This window comes from Stegastes partitus, unplaced genomic scaffold (genome assembly GCF_000690725.1).
Source record: "Stegastes partitus isolate 25-593 unplaced genomic scaffold, Stegastes_partitus-1.0.2 Scaffold1226, whole genome shotgun sequence".
Taxonomy (NCBI): domain Eukaryota; kingdom Metazoa; phylum Chordata; class Actinopteri; family Pomacentridae; genus Stegastes; species Stegastes partitus.
The window spans coordinates 110,054-131,484 of record NW_007578957.1 but is presented as its reverse complement, the minus strand read 5'-3'; the positions used below and the strand labels follow the sequence as shown (position 1 = coordinate 131,484).

General features: G+C 40.3%; 1 protein-coding gene across 2 annotated transcripts in view; it reads left to right on the top strand.

Annotated features, from left to right (window-relative positions):
• ccser2a (coiled-coil serine-rich protein 2a) overlaps nucleotides 1-21,431 on the top strand; it is a 56,797-nt gene that overhangs the window by 17,050 nt on the left and 18,316 nt on the right. For both annotated transcript variants that reach the window (XM_008297511.1, XM_008297512.1), the window contains exons 4-8: nucleotides 12,202-12,295; nucleotides 16,527-16,635; nucleotides 16,774-16,948; nucleotides 18,743-18,808; nucleotides 18,943-19,065. In XM_008297511.1, the coding sequence (XP_008295733.1) occupies nucleotides 12,202-12,295; nucleotides 16,527-16,635; nucleotides 16,774-16,948; nucleotides 18,743-18,808; nucleotides 18,943-19,065 (567 nt within the window). The remainder of the gene's footprint in view (nucleotides 1-12,201; nucleotides 12,296-16,526; nucleotides 16,636-16,773; nucleotides 16,949-18,742; nucleotides 18,809-18,942; nucleotides 19,066-21,431) is intronic.

Genomic DNA, 21,431 nt, shown 5'->3' with positions numbered 1-21,431 from the left:
CAAACCCTCATGCTCTCAACTCCTCCTTGCCTTTATGTCAACTGGCAGATTGCACAGCAGCATTTTTTAGAAAATGAAAGGGGTGGAGAGCAGCCAAAACCCTTTAGCGATGATGTGGTTACTAAGGCTAAAAACCTTAGAGAACACTTAAAGCTGTTGCAGCTCTAGCTGATTGAAAGTTGGCAAAGAAGAGGCTTGTGTGACTGAGAACTGGGTTCATTTCCAAGAAGTGTAGTTTTCAGAGGGAGAGAGTTGAAATCGTATATATGCGAAGGTTATGTGACCCTAAATGCAATCTGATGCACATTAAACAAATGGACTTCTAACATTTTTGTGGGCAGTACTGACCAGGTCAAAAGATTTTTATATTTGTACATATAGAAGTCTGTTGGCTGTTTTTCAGAGTGTAGGCTTCCAGTATACATTAAGATATAATGCACTTCATTTTAGCTTCCAGAGCCAAACCTATATTGCCCTGCAGTATGCAACATATTGACTGACTGATATATTTAGATGGAAATGAAGGACAAACCTTAACCTTTGAGCACTAAAGTGAGGGAATCTGGTGGCTCTGTAACACTGCCTGGACCGCTGATACAATCTGGACAGATGACAAATTAAAGGAAAAACCATCATGCAGCGTCGTAGTAAGTTGTTTGGCCACCACCAGCCACCAGAACAGTTCTGGTGCACCTTGACATTCACTGTCCAAGTCTCTGGAACTCTACAGAAGTAACGCAACACCATTTATTCAAAGGATATTCGTTCATTTGGTGTTTTGATGATCATACTCATCCGACCATTCAGTGACCCCCTCGTGCCCTATGGATAGAAACATTGTCATCCTGAAAGAGATAACTCCTGTCAGGATAGAAAAGTTTCGTCATATTGTAGTGGTCCTCTCCTCCAAGGGGACAAAAAGGCCCAAACCATGCCAACAAAATACCCCCCACAGCATAACACAGCCACTGGCTCCTGTGACTGTCAGTATTGGTCACAAACTCAGGTTTTTCCTTTAATTTGTCTCCCGTTTGTGTATCCTCAAGCCAATACAAAGCACATCTGCTGTATCAATAGGCTTTAGGCTAGCCTGCTGGTTACAACTTCAACCTTTAATATGCTGAAATTCATTCATCAGTTCCACTTTTAAATAATTCCTCCCTCCTTTTTTATAATCAGGGATTAAAGAAGCAGAAAAAGGGCTGCAAAGCAAAGCAAAACTGTCTGGAGTTTTCAGCCAGCACTCACTGCCTGTTTCATGCCAAGGCCTCTCTCTCTTTTTTTTTTGAAAGGAATGCTGACCTGCCCACCAACTGTGTGCTAACAGCATTGCTGGCCTTGCTTTGGTTCTCTGTATTCCCGTACCAAGGCACCTGATCTCAGGAATGCATAAAGACCTTACAATGAGCAGGATTAGAAATTATATAATAAGCTTTGTGTGTTTACAACTTTTAGTATGTGTTGTTGATTCAAGCTTCAAGACACTGATAATGGGATGTGTTTATCTTACAATAATGGATTTGTGGCAGCTACAAGTGCAATAAGAGCACAGCGTGGGAGTACGAGCATGTTCTGTCTGTATTATTCACTGCTGCGATCGGTACAAGCACATGCGCTTTGGCCATGTGTATCTGATTAAGAGTCATTCAGTGTGTCTTAAGGACTGTGTGGGTGTGTGTGTGTTGGCTTGAGCGCATTTGTGTAGTAGATTAAATGTCATGTGGGAGACCTGTGAGATGTTTGAGGTTTTGCAGAGGCGACTGCTTGTTGACAGTTCATGTATAATAAACGACGATCGGTGTAATTTGCCATAATGTGGTCCATCTAAACACACGTATGAATTCAACAGTCTTGATATCAATCCTGCTTAAATCTTTACAGAATTACGTTATTAGAGAAGAATTAAACACTCATTAGAGAATTTTAATGAGTCTTTCAAGACGCACCCAGTGGGTTTGACAGGAGGCTGTTACTGCATCAGTGACAGCCCTCATTTCTGCCCCCGGCTGTTGCGATGAAGCTCAACACCCTAGAAATCTGTTGAGAAATTATTTAATGCAGTAACACAGCTTTATGAGAATCTCTAGAAGAAGACAGTAGTAATAGCCCTTGCTCCAGGAGAGAGAAAGGTCTGATTAGAGATGAACGAGAGAGCAAAAATAAAGCAAGAAGGAAAAAGGGTAGAACCAGAAAAAAAAAGGAGGAAGAGAGATTTAGTGGCTGATTGCTGATGTGTGAAGATCAGCTCTATGGGGAATCTGCCTTTGAGATATTTAACTGAGCTATTTGATTAGAGGAAATGAGCCCACTTACTGTAATTGGATGCACTGAGCTCTCCCTATCCCACCCCCCCTTTTTTTTTCCCTCCCATTTCCTCTCCATCTGTTTGTGTCTCTCGCTACTCATTCTTCCCTTGTTCATTGAGTAAATAGTTCCTTGTAATGAGCAGAAGAAAACCACAAATATAATCCCGTCACAAAGCCGCGTCCGTGTCCAAAATGATTAGTAATTCTCTGAGATTTATCCTGCATAATCTCTGTGGTCTGGGAGCCAGTTGAGACATCAAACATTGTGTATCGCAGTTCGTTTAAAGGGCAGTTGAATGAAATACCCTTAGCAGCAGGAGTTGGACATAAAAGCTTTTTTTTCTTGTCTCATAAAGTAAAGCAACCTCCTGCTCTGAATTAGATGCTGATAAAAAGACAGGCAAAGTAATTAGACCCAATCTTAATGACATATAAAACCACCAAGCTTTCAATCACACTCCTGAACAAAAGAGGGGAAAAAAAACTTAATTGCAAGTGGTATTTATAGCATTTATGTATCTGAAATTTACAGCTTGTTTTTTTCTTGGTTTGAGAGAGTGGATAAGACATTCGGCTCCCATTAGATTCACATTGCTGCAGTGCAGTGGCGTGCTCAGTCCACTTGGGGGCGCTGTGCATCCTTAAGACAACACAATGTGGGTGCGCTTGCAAATGTTCCCAGTTTGTGTGTGCCAGTATTTTTCTGGCTATATGTGGCTCTATCTGCATTCATGCCTCTGTGCAAAATCAAAGAGTGGGCTACCTGAGCTCATAATAACATTCCCATGATGCACCATGCAGCTAGGTACAGTACCAGCTTTACAAAATTGGCATTGTGAAATGGAAGGCCACTTCTCACAGTCCCTGTTAATGTTTTTTCCAGGCCTCAGCTCGGTGTCTCATGGTGTGCAACAGCATCTGTGGACCTGGGCATGTTTTATTTTTAAACTCTTTAAATATTTTGGAGTTTCTTGAGATTTTCTTTTGAAATTTTGTTTTGTCCAGCAACTCACAAGCAACCATAAGTGTACTGGATAAGGACAAAAACTGAAGCTGGATTTCACATGCTTATCGATGCCGTGTAGTATTTGCATGGTGGTGGACATAATAATAGAAACAGCTGTGCAATGTAATACCTCAGCAATGCATTTAACTTTTGTGAATATTTTTTTGTTGCAACTGTGCCAGTTTGGCAAAATCCATAGTTCGGCTGTAGTTTTTCTTGTGCTATTTATTGACCATATTTTACCTTGTATTTGTCCACTTCTACAAGAAGCTACTGAATATCTGACACACTTTAGATACAATAAAACTGAACACAACATCTCAGACTATGGCTTCATGAATTATTACAGAATAGAATCAATCCGTCTTTGCCACAGACATCATTAAAACATTAACCTTCTCAAATGTATTGTACTTGGGTAGGGTTATTAGATTGCGCTGCGTGACATCATTGTCTCATTGGATTGTGATGTGATTTGGTTTCATTTATATTTACATGATCTTTGCGGAAACATTTAGACGGATAAGTACATTAGTACATTTCTGCTGATTTCATTTAGCACGTCCCTTGGAAATTCCCTCGTTTAAAGAAATATATTCCCCTCCCTCGAAACTGCAGCCCAGCATCCCTCCACACAGTATGAAACCTTTAATGAAAAACGCCTGAATCATTACCTTTTGTTTCTGATAATTCTGTGCATTCATATTGCTTCTTCTCTTGGTTTTTGCTGTTTAATGTTTCCCACATTTTACCCTTACTCCCTCCCTCTTTTCTCTCTCTGCTTTCTTACTCCTGGTGGTTGGATAATCCTTTGGTTTCTCCCTTTGCTGCCTTAAAGCTGCAGAATTACTGCAGCCTCTTATCCCTGATTTATTTATTTTGCCTCTAATTTTAGGCTTTTGTGGAGCCAGGTTGAGACAGGTCAATTCATTAGTGTTTAAATGAGTGAGGTGCTTAAGCCTTTTGTCTGCAGAGTGCTCAGCCATTTGCAGAACATGCTGCTTGTGTACCAGCTATGCTGTTGCATTAATGAGGCTTATAGCTCACCTGCTTTTGTTAGTGTTGATTTTAAATTGACAGCAGCAACCCTTTAAAGTAAACAATGGTGATGCGTGTATCTCTTTTGGTGCCTTCAGTGTTTTCCTTCGAGACCGTCACACGTACACAATACACCTGTTTGCTTGTTGTGACGGTGGTCTGAGTCATTCCTAAATTACAACTTGTACTTCTATCATTATCAGTCATGACCCCCCCTTCATTTCCAACCACAGTTTTGACCTGTTAGTTTACTATACATCATTAGCATATTCCATTTACAACCACTTTGCCAAACAACTGGCCCTCACATGTTGTGAATATTAAACTGGCTGCTTATCGGGTACCTGCTGAGAAGGATAAGGGCAACGACACAGCAGAACGGCAAGATAAATAACACACTGGCAAAAATGGGTCGAAGTGTAATCAATTTATGGTGTGTAAATTTTTCTTGGCAGTGCTGCAATTGGTAATAATGCCTGCAGTCCATCTGTCAAGATTTGGCAGAAAATTTGCTCTACATATCCTTGCTTGAGTCTTTTACAGACAGAATAAATGAGAACATTATAATTTGATTTTGGAGCTTCAACTAGAGTTAATTTTAAACTGGATACTCGTGGATGTAAATAGGTTTAGTGTGAGCTATCAAGTGAGTAAAAGATGGTTTGAAGAAACAAATGCAGGAGGAGCTTGTGGCCTCAGCTCTACTTTGTTTTCATTATGAATGAGTAAGCGCTAAAAAACAGGTGACCAAATTTGAAATAATAATCAAATCAAATCAGGTTTGTTGTCATTTTGCTGTACATACACAGTAGTACAGGCAAGATGAGAGAGTGTTTCTTCAGGTTTGTTCAACCAGCAAGTTGAATGCACGTCTGGGATGAGACGCTAAACGTTCACTCTCGCTGTGTCCTGAAGGGGGCGCTGCGTCCATGTGCGCTGCCATCATGTTGAACCTCTTCAGGTCCTGGTAGGTCTTCAGGGACACAAAGACACACACGGTGGTGTGATGATGGTGATGCTGCCAGAGCTAGCTGTCTGTCTGTCCACCTGGAATAATGTCGTCCCCTCCAGCTCTATGTCCGTCTGGGATGCTGTCATGGAGCCATGTTCCTGTTAAAGCAAACACACAGCAGTCCCTCCACTCTCTGTGGGTTTCTCTCAGCAAACATAGCTCATCCAGCTTGTTGTCGAGGGAGCGGACATTGGAGAGTAGGAGCATATTAACATTAGCATTACAGCAGTCCCATTGCAAGAATGTGATATTGGCATTTAGCTCAGTGTGCAACCTGACAGTGCTCCTAGCATGGCTGTAGATTCTTTTCTTTTGTTGATTTTTTTTTCTGACTTTGTCAGAAATGACTTAACAAGCATCATGATCACCAGACAGTGAATTAGTAGGAGACTTTTCAAGGCAGTTGACTCATGTATAATGTCTTCATACGGTTTTTATGCTTCCTACGTCTACCTATTCCTTGTTTTATTTCAGATCCAGTGTTCAACAATACAAAGCGAGTGCCATAGACAGCAGATCTGCAAAATAAATTACATTGGCGACACTTTTATAATAGTGCATTGTTTTGTATTAATGTTAAAGACAAAGACTGCAGTCAAAAGGCACCGTTTTATACAGTACGTTTATGTATTGCTCGTGTTGCCGGTATTAAAATTTAAGGCCATTTCATGTATCTTTTTGTTGAATCTCTCTCCTCTTCATTTATTATTCAGCTTGCAGTAATCTCATTTACATTTCATGCTTACATTTCTTTGTGGTATTTTACATCTAGTGTAATTTCCATATCTAGTCTTTCATGGATATTTGGTCCCTGCTCTGTCTGTTTTGCGATGGCTTGTGGGAAAGAGAAACCCAACTCACCTTTTCAGTATACACCCAAATGGAAAAAAAGTTTGACTGGAGGAGCAGAGATTGAAGCTATTAGATTTGCACCCATGGCTCTAACACGCTGCAGTTTTTCTCATTTTTGTGTTCCTTCAATATCAAAATCACATTTCTGATGTTTTGCTGGGTGGTATGTGTCAAGGTAACATCCACGTGAATGCCTGGGCTCAAGGTTTCCCAGCAAAATGTTGTGTTGTAAGAAAATGAACGATGTTGTACACTTTACCTTTTAGCAGTTTTAATGTTGTGCCTGATTGTTGTATTTTCACAACTGGAACACAGTCTGCTCATGGTTTATTTGTGATACAGGTTATTATTTTATCATGTCAATACATATATGAGCTGTATATACAGGTACAGCATATGGTTTACAATCCTCATTCTATTTTTGTCAACAATGCATCCATCTTGAGTGCCAAATGGAACGAGAAAAGGATAAATCTTGGAAAAACATACTGCTGATTCAAGGCTTCTCTAACTCTCTCTTACTCCCTTCTGCTGCTGCCATCATTCATTAGCAATTTCACTCAGTGTTCCTCCTCCGCACTGCTTCTGCTTCTGTCTCTGAATGTTTGCCTGTGCATAGCATAGCACAACAGAAATCAACTATTTACATAAAGAACATTTGCATTTTTTTACCAGTGTCCTTGTTTCTTTGACAAATGTGAATGATCCAGACCCAAAATATTTGTCCCAACAGCAACAAGTGTTTCCTGTACTTCCATCCATCCATTATCTGTACGCCGCTTAATCCTCACTAGGGTCACGGGGGGTTGGAGTCTATCCCAGCTGACTCAGGGTGAAGGCAGGGGACACCCTGGACAGGTCACCAGTCTATCACAGGGCTACACTTAGAGACAGACAACCAAGCACACTCACATTCACACCTACGGACAATTTAGAATCACCATTTCACCTCAACATGTTTTTGGACTGTGTGGGAGGAAGCCGGAGAACCCGGAGAGAACCCACGCTGCACAGGGAGAACATGCAAACTCCACACAGAAAGATCCCGGGTGTTCTCACTGGGACGCAAACCAGCGACCTTCTTGCTACAAGGCAACGGTGCTAGCCACTGCTCCACCTTGCAGCTCATTCCTGTACTTTGTTAAGCTTATTATATTAAGAAGATATATATATATATATAAGATACAAAATACACTTCGTCATTAAGCTTCACAGTAAACGCTATTCAGCACTTGAGGGGTCATAACCCATTCATTTTTCTGGACGGCTTCCACTGTGAAAACTTCCTCAGGTGTTCAGTTTCATCATCTGTAACTTGTGACTGTAACACTAAGAGAGAAAATAATAGAAATTAATCAGTGATTCAGTAATTTCCTTTTATGTTAATAAGAGACACTCACAGCAACAGAGTAATTAATTTAGAATATAGTATAGATTGTAGTAGAGGGCATATCCCCCATCAAAGCCAACAGCAAGTCCCGAGATATAGAGTGTAAAAAATTATACTGCCAAGTAGGATTGCTAATGGCTCACAAGAGATAAATACTCTACACTCTGTCTTCCTCTTTGTTGCTCTCTCACTTACACTGCATTACAAAAATACTGCACTAGTGGCACATCTAAAACCATCCCATTTAAGTCACAACACTGCGTTTGCTATTGTTCTTAGGACATTATTTTCAAAAGTATTTATCCTTCAAAAATCCTGGAAATAGTTTGTGTTTATTTCCATTCCTGTGCTCTGATAGAGAGCTAAGATTTCATCAGAAACTAAAGAGTTACTGGGTTGAAAAGAGGATCTTTCTTCTGCGAGTCAAAAGAGAAAGACAGTTATGTCTGAGAACACGTACAGTCAGTCTAAAAACTTCTCCCCTGCACATATTGATTTTACACTCTTATCTAAAGCTGAAGTTTGTGTTTTTTTGGAAGTTGTTTGATTGTACCGAAAATGAGCTGCCAGCTTTACCTTTTTTTCACCCGATTGTGTGGCATGATGCTTATTTACATTCAACCCACGAAAAACTGATGTCTGCCAGAGATCCCCAAAAGATACTCGACTAAGAAAGCAATGGCTGGAACTAAGGTTCCTGTAATGAGCTTTAATTTACTTTTGTAAGTCTATTCTGAAGACACCCAGGTAGTCTGAGAGTTAACTGTCAAACTGAGAGAAGTTCGGCCTGAAAACTTTTCCAGTGTTTTTAATCAGTGTTTGATTCAGCTGTGTTTGTTTGAAGATTCAGCTGGTGTCATGGTGAGAGCGCAGGGTGCATCATGAAACAGACTGAGCTGCAAAACCTTTCCTCGGCTGTGACGATTGTGAATGCTGGTCATGCCGCAGGGTTTGAATTGGTGGTGCAAATCAGGGTGTCTGAAATGCGCATGTTATATGTCATATTCATTTGCTACCAGTCAAATCTTTATTCCCTCAGTAAAAACCACTACCATGGCTACAGAGCGAAAGCTGGTGTTCAGATGCATTCTAATGATGGTTCATAAACATGGACTGTGAGTAAAAGATGGACTTAGCCTGCAGCTCTGAAAAGTGAAGCCAGCGCAGAAGTTTCTTAAACCTGTATTCTTTTTAATTGCCATTAGGGGGCGACTTCTCTGGTTTCAAAAACAAATCTGATTGATTAGAAATGTGTGACAAGATTATCTGATTTCTCTCTTGATTTTTTCGTGAAGTAACCATTTTCCTGAATAATTGATGGTGTCCATGGCTAGTTTCCCATCTCCTTCAATACAGCACAGAGTTCACTTTGTAAATTATGGTCCCATGTGTAAACTGGGCAATTAAGCAGGGTCCGTTTTTAGGCAGCGCTTCCTTAATACTGACAGATTGCGACTGTACTGCCATGTGTAGTGTCCTTCAGTTCCCAGTCAGATCTACCTCTCACTTGTTATGTCTGGTTTCAGAAGAACAAGATGGCAACGGCCAAATTCTCAAGGCTACAGAAGGACAATCCACAAACCAGCGGATGATGTCACGGTCGCTGCATCCATCTTTTGTATACAGTAATTCATAGCAGCTGCCGATTTCATAATCTAATCCAAGGATCTATAAATGCAATTATTGGGTTTCAGCATTAAACAAAATAGTTTTTCTAAGTCTTCATGATGCTAATCTCGTTAATAATGATGATATGATACAATTATTCATCAAAGCTCAGCGTTTAACATATTCTATTCACTATCTGTGCAGCAGTTTGCAAGCAGACAAAATATTACATGAAACACTGAATGTTTCTACTGAACATTTTCTGTCACGTTATCTCAGTAACTCAGTGATGTCTTCGTCTCAGAGAAGAATCACTCTCATAAATGACTGATTTGAACTGTGTGAAGACTCAAGGACTGAAGTGGACGAACACCTTAATCCAATCTGCCACTTACATGGGTGTGCTGACTCACTCCCCTACTGAGAGATTATCCAGAGTTTTTCAGTGCCCTAAGCTGTTGTGTCCTACCAGCGGGAAATAAAATTTCCTTTGGAGGTACACACTGTCGTGTTGGGAAAGTCAATGGTAGGGAGGGACAGACACAGTGAGTAAGCTGTGAGTAGAAAAATGACATGTCTCATTAGGTGGTTTAATGGCAGTTTTATACAACTGATACACCGCAGGGTGCAATACAGCGCTGCAAGGAAAGAGTGGTTGTTCAGGTAGTGGAGCGGTTTGGTGTAAGTCCCTCATGTCCACATGCTGAAGCGTCCTGTAGCAAATACTTCACCACAATTTACTTCTGTTGTCTGTACAGTGGGCTGCAAGGTGGATCGGTGGTTAGCATTGTTGCCTCGCAGCAAGAAGGTCGCTGTTTCGCTTCCCAGTGAGGACACCTGGGATCTTTCTGCATGGAATTTGCATGTTCTCCCCATGCAGCGTGCGTTCTCTCTGGGTTCTCCGGCTTCCTCCCACAAGGTCCAAAAACATGTTGAGGTTAATTGGTGATTCTAAATTGTCCGTAGATGTGAATGTGAGTGTGCTTGGTTGTCTGTCTCTAAGTGTAGCCCTGTGATAGACTGGTGACCTGTCCAGGGTGTCCCCTGCCTTCACCCTGAGACTCCAGCCCCCCACGACCCTAGTGAGGATTAAATGGTGTATAGATGATGGATGGATGTCTGTACAGTATATCAGGAAAATTGTAAGTTTCTTTGGATATTAACAAAAAGAGTTTAATATGAAAAGTGAGGATAAAGTCTTAAAATATATATGTAAATGTCCCACGATGATGGATTCATAAGAGGTGATTCTGCAGTCTGTTAGGCATTTATTGTACATCGCTCCATATCTGGAAGAGAAAAAGATCCCTGAAAAGGCGAAATTCGTTTTCAGATTCATCACACTGCATTTATTTACTGGCTTTATTTTACGTTTTGCACAATTTTAAAGACAAATGTGATGAAATTATGTGCAATAATGCACACTGAGTATGACAAGATGTTTACACTGGATGCATTTTTGCATCATCCATCATAAAGGAACTGGTGCAGTTTCATTTTAACCATGTCGGCTCTCCACACAGGCTGCATAGCTCCTCGTGCTTTATGTGCAGAAGTCTAATCCATATTTGTTTTTCATGTGGTCTATGATTTTGTACTGAGCTGTGAGTTTTGTCAAACGCCTCATAGTGTACATCAGTACTCTGACTGAACGAACACAGCGTAGACACTCTTGGAGGATTGATAGCCGCTGCTGTTTTGCTAGTTCTGTTGTGAAGTTGGTGTTCCGCGTTGAAGGTTTGCGTCTTTTTAACCTCGTTGAACTGTCAGGCAGTGTTTAAATCTCTTGGTTGGCAAGGAGGGATACATGTTCCTCAGTACTCTATCACAGTAGCTCAATAATAATGCCAAAATACTGCTAGAGTGTAAATGAATGTTTTAAAATTGTATTACGATGTATTGTTTTATAAAATATTTGTCTTTTAATATTAAAACTCATACTCTGAGAATTGGAGTTACAAGGTTAGAGAGACGAGTGGAAGAGGAGACGAGGAATGGAAGACGGGATGGTGGAAGTGTGAAAGAATGAAACAGATGGGACGGATTGATTTGCACGCAGACTCTTCAAAGAACAAAGATTCCACCCACGTCGTGGTTGATAGTATTTGGAAGACTGCAGAAGTATGATTTGTTTATTCTGTTTTCTTCATTATTCGCTCTTCATTAAGCCTCAAACACCGAGTACCAGTCAGTTATTGTGCAACACATGAGATATTCAATAATGAGTAATTTTACGCTTGTGTCTTCTAGTCAAAGCGCTGTCAATTTAGTTTTCGTAAAGCACAAAACTGCCTTAAAAATAAGCTTTGAACTATTGATTCCTTCCTTTGCTTTTGGGTACGCTTTGAATTATTTGGTAGACAGCAGCACAGCAGTCAGACTAGCTGCATATTTTGGGGCTGTATCGAGAAGTGTTTTTGTTGGGTTTCAAAGCGGGCTGTATTATCATTCGTAATTGGGTGATATTTTTCCGAAAGCCTGTTCCTCTTTCTGTGTCGTGATGTATGGAATAAGGACATCTTCCTACTGTTCTGCTGTTGGAGTGTGAGAATCATGTAAAGCTGTATCATAAAAAAAAAAACTGGCAATGCAGTCTAAATTGTTATGGTTAATAATGCAATGAATGGAAATTGAATATGAATAAATACAATATGTGTAATGCTAATCTACAAATGTATAATGCAGTTTTTAAAACTCTGAATAATTGCAGTAGTATAGCATATTATAACATGCCAAGGCTGCAAACATCTCTGTGTTCTTTTGTGTCTCTGTGTGTGTTTTCACTTTTCTTTGTGTGTGCCTGAATTTATACAGAGTTCCATGTATCTGCCCCCTGGTATTTCTCTCTGCAGCTGGTCTCGCTCAACAAAAACACTCTCTCCAGCGTTGAAATGCTAAAATGACTCTAATGCACTCCTAATATGTCTATAATGTTATGTAATGCCTCACAATTAAACTGAATGTTACCTGTAATTTTTGCACTTCTCAGGATATCCTTAACAACCTGGACCCTCCGGGAACTGGAGAGTTGGATGATGACGACCTCATGCTGGATGTGGACCTCCCAGAAGATGGCTTGCACGGTCAGCACCCACATATACACACAGTTTTTAATTTAATTGCAGTTATCTGACACATGATTTAAATCTGTGAGGTTATTCTGTGGCCATGAAAGTGCTCCAGTTTCATTGGCTGAATTTTTCCCCCATTATTTTTTGTATAAATGGATACCTCCAGCAAAGCTGTTCTGATCATAATTGTAAATTAATGCATTACCAAGGTCTGAGCTCTCTCTTTCCAGCGGTATCCTTCTATGGCATATGATGGCTTGAATAAATTGAATCCTGCCTTGCCTTGGGTGAAGATTCGCCTCTGAAACATCCATTAAAATCTTTTGATGGATACCTTGTTGTCTATTATGTGCTGTTTTAATATTTGGTTGCTGAAGAGTTATTAAATTACAATTCCATGGCTGCCACACAACCAGCTTTGAATTAAAGCTATTCAGCTAACTTGAAGTAGTACTCAGCCAGCTGCCTGGTTTTGTTTGAATGAGCAGATGCAGACAAACGTTGGCACGGTAAGGACCCAGCCACACTGAATATACAGACTTATTAGGGGAAGGCTGTATATTTGTTTACCTTGACAACAGCGGGGTGATGTTAGCACAATTAGTCTGAAAGCTTAATATTCAGACGTTACATCACCCACTTCTATCTTGAAATTATATCTGTTCAAGTCTGAGGAGTTTTCGCCGTCACCCATTTTCTCTTTGCAAATGTGATCGTGTAGAAATGTAATTAAAAATTGAATAAAATAGCGTCTGTGTCGGTGTTAAAGGTAATCATCGCTATGTGGTAGCGGTGTTGCTGACATTATTATGGATTATTCAGCCGGTGTTTAGCACATATATGAGAGGAGCAGTGGAGAGGTAAAGAGGGCTTGAAGAATGACCTCGTCTGTCATGAAATGTAATGAATTCTGGGAAGTGAATTTTCCCTTGTCAGTTTTGAAGCCAACCCTATCAAAGTACCATTCCTGGGTAATGGGTTTAATGCACTATATTTTTTTTGTGGAATGACACAGGCAGGCTTAGTAAGTTCAAACAAGGGTACCTCCAGCGCCATAAAATGCAGTGTGTTTATATATGAGCACATACAAGCTTATGGATGGGGATCGGCACACACGCTGGTGCACATGTAGACACAGTTGCCAGTTTATTTGATACATAGAAGTATTTCTAATGCAACAACATCACCGTTTGAAATCTACCTCTATGAAAGCCATAGTCTTGAAATTGTTTTACCCTGAGAGGGGCTTCCAGAATTTGTCACCTTGTTGATTAGACCAGTAGATAATTTCAGGGTGTCGCCACGTCATTGTAAAAATCAATCAATCAATGAATCAATCAATGAATCAATCAATCAATGAATCAATCAATCAATGAATCAATCAATCAGTCAATCAAACAATCAATCAATCAATCAATCAGTCAAGCCCACATTTATCAAATACATTTGTATTAGGGCTGTCAAAATTAAAAGTGTATACTTTTTCCCACTCCTTTTTTGAGCTTGTTAATGTCATGATTTGATTATGCGATATTCTTATTCTTTTTTGCACTTATTTTCTTTTGTTTTTATATTTTTTTCCCTTTCATTTGTTTGATATAAATTCAATTCATTCATTCATTTGAAAGAAAATGAATATGTTCATGGAAAGAGATTAATCTGTGGAATTAACACATTAACTTTTAATGCATTAATGCATAAACAACAAAGTTTTTACTCGTGCCATATTAAAAATTCAAATTGGGGGGTCACAAACACAAACCTATCTTGGGGGTTGTGGCTCTAAAAGTTTGAGAACCACTGGATTAGACTACAGGCCCACAAAATCCCCATAGAAGCTCTCTAAAACAGGTCCAGCAGAAATTCTAAACTTCATGAAGACAGGATTTATCCCAGAGCTGTTATATGAGACAGCCTCAGTTTCAGCTAAGAGTGCCTAATAACCTTACAACTGGATATACGTTGTCTGTAAACACTGACCCTCTTGTTTTTTAAAGAGGGAGACCGAGACAGACAGGGAGAGGAATGTTCACTCTAGAGGAATGTGAATTGGAACGTCGTCCCTTCCTACTCCTTTTTCGGAAAGCCGCCATATTTATAGCTCCCTATGTCAGGGATAGAGCTAATGTCACGAGAGGCAGAGTGAAAGCAGCGCAGGCTGAAGAGTCTTGTTAGACCCGGCCCACGGGGCAGGCCCTGAGATGTGGGATAGGGAAGGGTGTCTCTGTTAAAGACACCCCGACTCTGCCACAAAGCAGGAAGAGAAGAGGACTGGAAAAGAGGAGGCTAGAAGAGGACTCATGTAGCATTTTCATACAGCTGTCAGGGCCCTCGACGGGAAAGAGGCCCCAGCTTTCCCCTGTTGCCGGTCTCAGCTGGTGACTTCCTAGCTTGGACACAAACCAGTCACTTCAGCTGCTCTCTCTCACCACTACCACCACAGTCTTTTCTCCCCAGCTCCAGTTCCTAGGGAGTTCCCAGAAAAACAAGTCTGTCAACAAGAACAGGGCCAGGCAGGGTGGGAGCTGGGTTGACTTTCTCTCTGGCCCTTTAACAGCTCACCAGCTGACTGGACAAGGAGTCATTTCTCTCCACTCGTCGTCTTGAGTTTCTCTACCTTTATGGATTTTATTTTTTTTCTCCTTCCAGTTGGAATATATTCAGATAGCATTACTTTTTAGAGGACATTCTCTGAGCTGAAACGGAGTCACTGGGAGCACTTAAGTTCCCTGGAATGTAACAGTTCATTATGAAGCAGACTGTCTGCTCCTGTGCTGTGCGGTGACACTCTAGGTAAAGTATTTCAACCGCCACTGCTGAATTCCTCGGATTGGCTCTTTCAATCTTCCAATATTCTTTATCTCTATTTTTCTTTATCTCATTTTGTCACTTTTTTCTTTCAGTCCAAAGAGTATCTGGCATATAGAAAGTCGAGGGTCCTTTTGATTTCCTAAGGGTCGCGCTCTGTTAGTTGTCAATTTTGTTGCAGTCATGGTTCATTTCACAGCTATATGCTATTGAGTGTTTCCAAATGCTGTGTCCTTTTACCTACTTGAAAATGAAATGGCCTGTCACTGTGTATGTGTGCGAGCAAGTGTTTGCATTTGATAGCGGAGACAGCTGAGAGAATTTGAGAATGAGATGGATCAGATCAGGATTTTTTTTTTTTATGCCGAAATTCTGTTTTTGAAATATGCACCGTATTATTCATTGTCACAAGGTATTCATATTTATGCACTGAGTGTGTCTGTGTGGACTTGTATTCCTCATGTTGGGGGAACATTAATCTGTTCACACAGTCACTTCTTGGGGACCTGCCTTCCTTTTGGGGGCAATAAGCAAGACCCCATAACATAAATCAGTACATTTTTAGGTATGAAGACTTGATTTTATGGGCAGGGTAAGGTTAGGTCTGGGTACTGTAAGGATTAGGATTAGGCAAGTAGCAGGAAGGCTCAGAGTTATGGTAAGTCTCCAGGAAGTAAGTGTAAGCCAGTGTCCTCACTAGGGGTCGACTGACTGTCGGCCTGGCCCCTTATCGGATCCCATATTCTATGTTTTTACAAGTATTGGTATTGTTATTGTTTTAAACCAATTCCAGACTAATTAAAATGCAGCTACCTCTTTTTATCTACTGGTCAAGCAATGTCCCACCCACAGTGCTGTCTGATTGGTTTCAGGTCACAAGTGATTACAAATTAAGACTGTTGGGATAAATGCTTATAAATTCAGTTTTAAACACATATAGGTTATCCTTAGTTATACTTTAGTTGCAGTTAGTAATGCAGTAAATAAGCAAAGGCAGTTTGTCTTGGTGTTTGTGATATTCTAAATTTCGACACGAGGGTTTTCATTTTTACTGCAAATGTATATCAGCTCCAACTATTGTTGATCATCCTCCTTGATTTCTAATAATTGGTGTTGTCCTTGGAAAAGAATAACAGTGTCAACCCCTGGTGCATGTTTTTAGAATTGTTGTAATAGACAAAAGCAGGCTAAGAACTGGAAACCAAATGCTGACTTTACTTTTTCTTCCCAGACTCTAACTCAACACCATCAATAGAAGTGATTTTCCTGAACTTTTATTCTCTGCATCCATACTGTATCTAGAATATATAACTAACGGTCATGCCTTATGAATCTTAGGTCAGAATGCACAGTTTTATAGTTGCATCCTCAGTTTCAAACATATATTTCAGGTCTTTTACTGAGTCTCACTGTGCTCTGTATTCTCTCCTTATAGATATTGACAGGATGTCCCATATCGAGCGCCCGGACCGGGGCAATCGGCAGGGCCAGCGGCGTAGAAACCACCGCTGGAGTGGACCCGATCGCTTTAGCAACGATAGCAGGTAAGTCAGGCTTGAAAGTTTACAAATGTTGCCAAAGAGTAGACCGGACAAAGTAAAAACACAATAAAGCTAACATTATTCTGTGTTTCCTAATCCTCTGTAACTGTTTGTCTGTCTGGCTAATTGTTTCCTTCTCAGGGCCTTCCAGCACTATGATGGTCTCAAAGCCTCGAGGATGTCTTCACGGCCTGTCTCATCTGAAGGCAGGCAGCATGGCTACATGCCCATGCTGGATGAACTCACCCTCGAGCACATGACTCAGGACTGCAGCATACTCAAGAACCAGCTGCTCAGGCTCAAAACGTTGCTACAGGTGAGACCCGCATTTGCAGGGAGATGTGAATTAACCTACATGTATATGCTACCAATACATGCGCATATTTACACAGTCACATATTTGTTTAGTATGCTTTATCCAGCAACAGAAACCTCAGGTAGCGACGTCTAAATATATATTCTGTTGTCCTTTTAATGCTGTTACACTGTGAATATGTCAGGCATTAATAACATGCAGATCATGTCTCCACTCTCAGGCTTTTATTTTGGGTCTTATAAAATAGGCCACGTACTGTTTACTGTCAGGATCTGGGGTTTGATTTCAGCCGCTGTTTGGATACTTAATACAGCTTTGTATTTGTTTGCTAAAGGGTTAGTTGGAATAATCTTTTTAGGTTTGCCAGGAGTACACTGTATCACTGCACTCAGGTGTTCAGCATGAGCAGCATGAAAAGTATGTCCTGAAAAAAAACTGAGCTGAGTTTTTAAATGTCTGAGTACATTGGTTTAATCATTGTGCTGCTGCACTGTAGGTAGACAATGTATAAATAAGAAAAATGGAACAAGAGTAATAGTAAGAGATAGGGAAAGTCTTTGTTAGTGGGTTTTAATGCACTGGACCAGTCTGACAGCTTTTTTTCCCTATTAGATACTCTGGGCATGTGTGCCATCAGTACATTTGTGGCTGCATGTGCCTATGTGCAGCTGATCGTTTAATAGATCCATCTCTGTCAATGAGAGAAATCCACTTAGAGGGAAGGTGACGAGGAACTGGGAAGTTGAAAAAAAGAAATGAAAGATACCGGCTATAGAAACGTGCACTTACATACGAGAACACATAAAGCTGCACTCTACAAAAAGACAACCCAATCTAGGCAATCGCAGAAATGCAGCGGCACAAGCACTTTACACTGCATACTTCGTAAAGTGAAATGATCTTGAATGTCTTGACTGAATTTAGCCTCTACAGCATAAAAAGTTATATTTGCATTTGCATTTAAATCAAATATCTCCTTCAGATGCGTTCGGCGTGCTCGCTGCAATTAGTCAAACACTTTGGCTGTATGGCCTCAAGATGGAAAGCGTTTCTTTTGGCCCATTAGTAACTCTATTCTTAATTGTGTGTTTTTTTCTTTTGGTACAATGTTGAACTCAACGCAGCGACTATAAAATGAGCCTCTAGCCTTGCTGAATTCCAATTGATCTTTGCCTCATTGTGCTAAAACTCAGACATCAAGCACAAGCCTGTTTACACCTGCAGATTCTAACTGGATTACTTTAATGAGGATAAGGTGGAATGTGGTGCTGAAATAATATTTATATCACAGCTACCTGGCTAACAGAATAGTCACAGAAAATTCTCTGCCTCTTTGGAACTCTTGGCCAGATAAAATATGCAATTTCAAGGCATACTTTTGGACTCTGATAACCTGTGCTTGGCATTTATTATTATGACAATGTATTCGCGAATCAAACAGTAACTGGAGAAAAAAATCAAAGAATGTAATTGGAGTGTATACACAAGATTTAGTTAAAAAAAAAAAGAAGTCCCAGGTGCTGCACTTATTTAAGCTGCCACTAAAGTGAAGACATTTTTTAGAGTCAATAAAATTGACTGTTAAAAAAACATACTCTGCCTCTGTTACCTCATGCCGGTGGCTGACAGTTCAGGGTCAGCAGAGTATATGAGCGAAAGAGTAGTATTATTCCACTGTAGTGAAATATTGCTCTTGAGGCATGCCTAAGGCAATTGTCAGTAATTCAGTTCACTATATATTTTGTGTCTCTGTGTGCCCTCTCCTGAGCATGTGTGTGTTTTGTTTGTTTTCAGCTTGAGGATACAGATTCTCCAGCAGATGTTCCTGAGGAGACCGAAGACAATACCAATGCATCACAGGTAAATCTAGTCTACCGCCGTGGTGATTGACTGGATATGCAGCGTATACTGTATGCTGTATATAAATGTATTTTTTCTCCAGCTGCCACCTGAGGTAGTCTCTTACCACTACAGCACCCTGTACATGTTTTCAGGTGGAGGCGCTGATTAAGGAAGTGGAGGTGCTCAGACAGGAGCTGAGGAGTCGAGACAAGACCATTGCTCAGCTCACGCTGCAGTGTCAACAGCTGCAACAACAACATCAGCGGGAACAAATGGTGAGTTTGTGAGAACAGAACTGATACAAGTGAAAAAGTGGAGCATATAGCGTATGGGGAAAATATGCTTACAGTTTCACCATTCAATTACAGGAAGACATTGCTTCCATGTCTTGTATTTGGAACAGAAATTACAGTAGACACTTGATCTTTCTATTAGAGAATAGCACATGAAATATTTCTGCCTTTGTTGTTGTAAAGGTGTTATGAACAGCATTCAAGTATAAATTTGCCTTATCGCTCTGAACCCGTGAGCAGTTCTGGAGGCATTCTTTGTTCTTGTCACATTTTTACTGATTGGCTCATTTTTTACTGTAACATAAAGTCTGCACCTCTGTGGAAACAACACAAACATGAATAGAGGAGAAAGAACTCAAAAGTTTTGTCGCCATAAATCATAAATAAGCAAAAGTTGAATTTCAGAGGTTGTTTATTTTACAGATATTTTTTCAAAACTGGTTTCAAGATGTGCACATTTTTTTCCAAGTTCCACCAGATGTTGTGTAAAAGAAATGGTGCCTGTCAATTGTATAGATATTTTACTCCTTATATTTTTAATTGGTTTATATACTTCTGTCCAGTCTGCTCTGTGTAAACACGGCCTGCAGTTCAGCCGAAAAGTTCCTGAGTAGTTGGCGTTTAACTGTTGCTCACAGTTGAGTCAGTAACGCCTTTATAGCTGCACCAGGGGCTCAGAATATTTTACTTTTTGGAGCATCTGGATGAAGTAAACCGAAATTTTTTTTTTTTTTTAGAATGAAGTGATTTTGATGCAATATTTAAGCTTAGATTTGGTAAAATGTTCCCAATAGAACAGCATTACAAACATGAGTAGTTCAAGGACCATCAGAAAGTTCAGAATCTGATGATTGCCTCTGAGGAATTCGGATTTTTTTTGCCTTTCAAACCAGCTGTCAGGGTTTGGGCTTCAGAGGAGGAAAACAAACAATACCTTCTATCCTTTAGTCTGTGACTTGGATAAAAATACAAAAACATGTAAATAGTGATAAAACTTAGGAAGAGGAAGTTTTTCTCTTCTAGGACATGTGTTTGTTGTTGAATATACAGAGCAGACAGAAAGAAAAACTGCCAGATTGTAATGTGAGGGAACAGAATGACAATATTAGATTAAATGCAAACGTATATGAAGAATGTCAGCAGACAAATTGCTTTGGACTTCATTTTACCTTGTCAGAAAGCTTTGTCGCTTGTATAAAGAAAGGTGCTCAAGAATATGGAAAGTGGGCGCCTCTTTATGATAAGATAAAAACATAGTAAACATTCTACATGGACTATCAATGAACGAGTCTCAGACTGTGCATACATATTCACACACTGTGAATGTCTGACTGTGCAACACGTAGAATATAAATAATGTAGCAGCATTAGAAAAGCCGAGCTACGGTAGCTCCGACGCTTGCTCATTGCTTTCATGTAGCTTTTATGTGCTGCAAACATGTAGCTTCTCTTCTGATAGTTCACCTCCGTGACACCAATTCTCTTCACCGATGTGAGATAAGCATGTCTGGGCACTGCTACTGCCTTCCATTATCTTTTGTTTACACCAATTTTAGGTTTATCAGATCCTACAAAGGGGAAACCATGAACAGACAGAGATTGGTTGATAAAAACGTGCAAGGCCAGTGATATACTATGTATAAACCCACAGCTCAGCTCTCGAGGGGTCACAGAAGACATTAAAGACATACTGTAATACTCTTCATTGTAGGTGGGAGTTTGGTTTCCGCCAGGTATGTTACTGGACTCCTACATGCACTCCAGTGTGTTCCTCCTGCTTACCAACAACTTCCATTCTGTTCGCCTTTAGCTGGCCATCTCCACTCTAACATTCATTAGTGTCTTGACAAGGCTTCCTTGTTAGCCAAACAACCATATGCCCAGCTGACATTATTCAAATCTCCGCCATATCGAGAAATACCAAAATGTCAAAGCGAGGCCTGTCCGCCAGCCTTGCTGCCACATACTCTCCTTCCAATTAGAATTAGCACCCACCCACAACAAGTTCCACAGTTAGCACAATATTGTTGCACTCTTACCCTCAACAAGCAAAGAGAGTAAGGAAAAGCCAGGCCGTGTTTTCAGATCTGTGGCTGGCTTTAATGAGTGTAGACTCTGAGAGAGTGAAAATGTTGGCCGTAGTAGAAAAAAAAAAAAAGGATAAGAGGGAAACAGGGGTATTTACTCTGTTGATTCTGTGCTGAAGCGTTTTGTTTGCACTCAAAGTTAGTGGAATTCAAAAGATGTATTTGTACTCTTGCTCTGATGTCCTACCAGTACAGCACTGAACAAAAATACAGCCAAAAACAAACACCTGCTTTGATTTCTGGTTTTGAATAAATAACAAT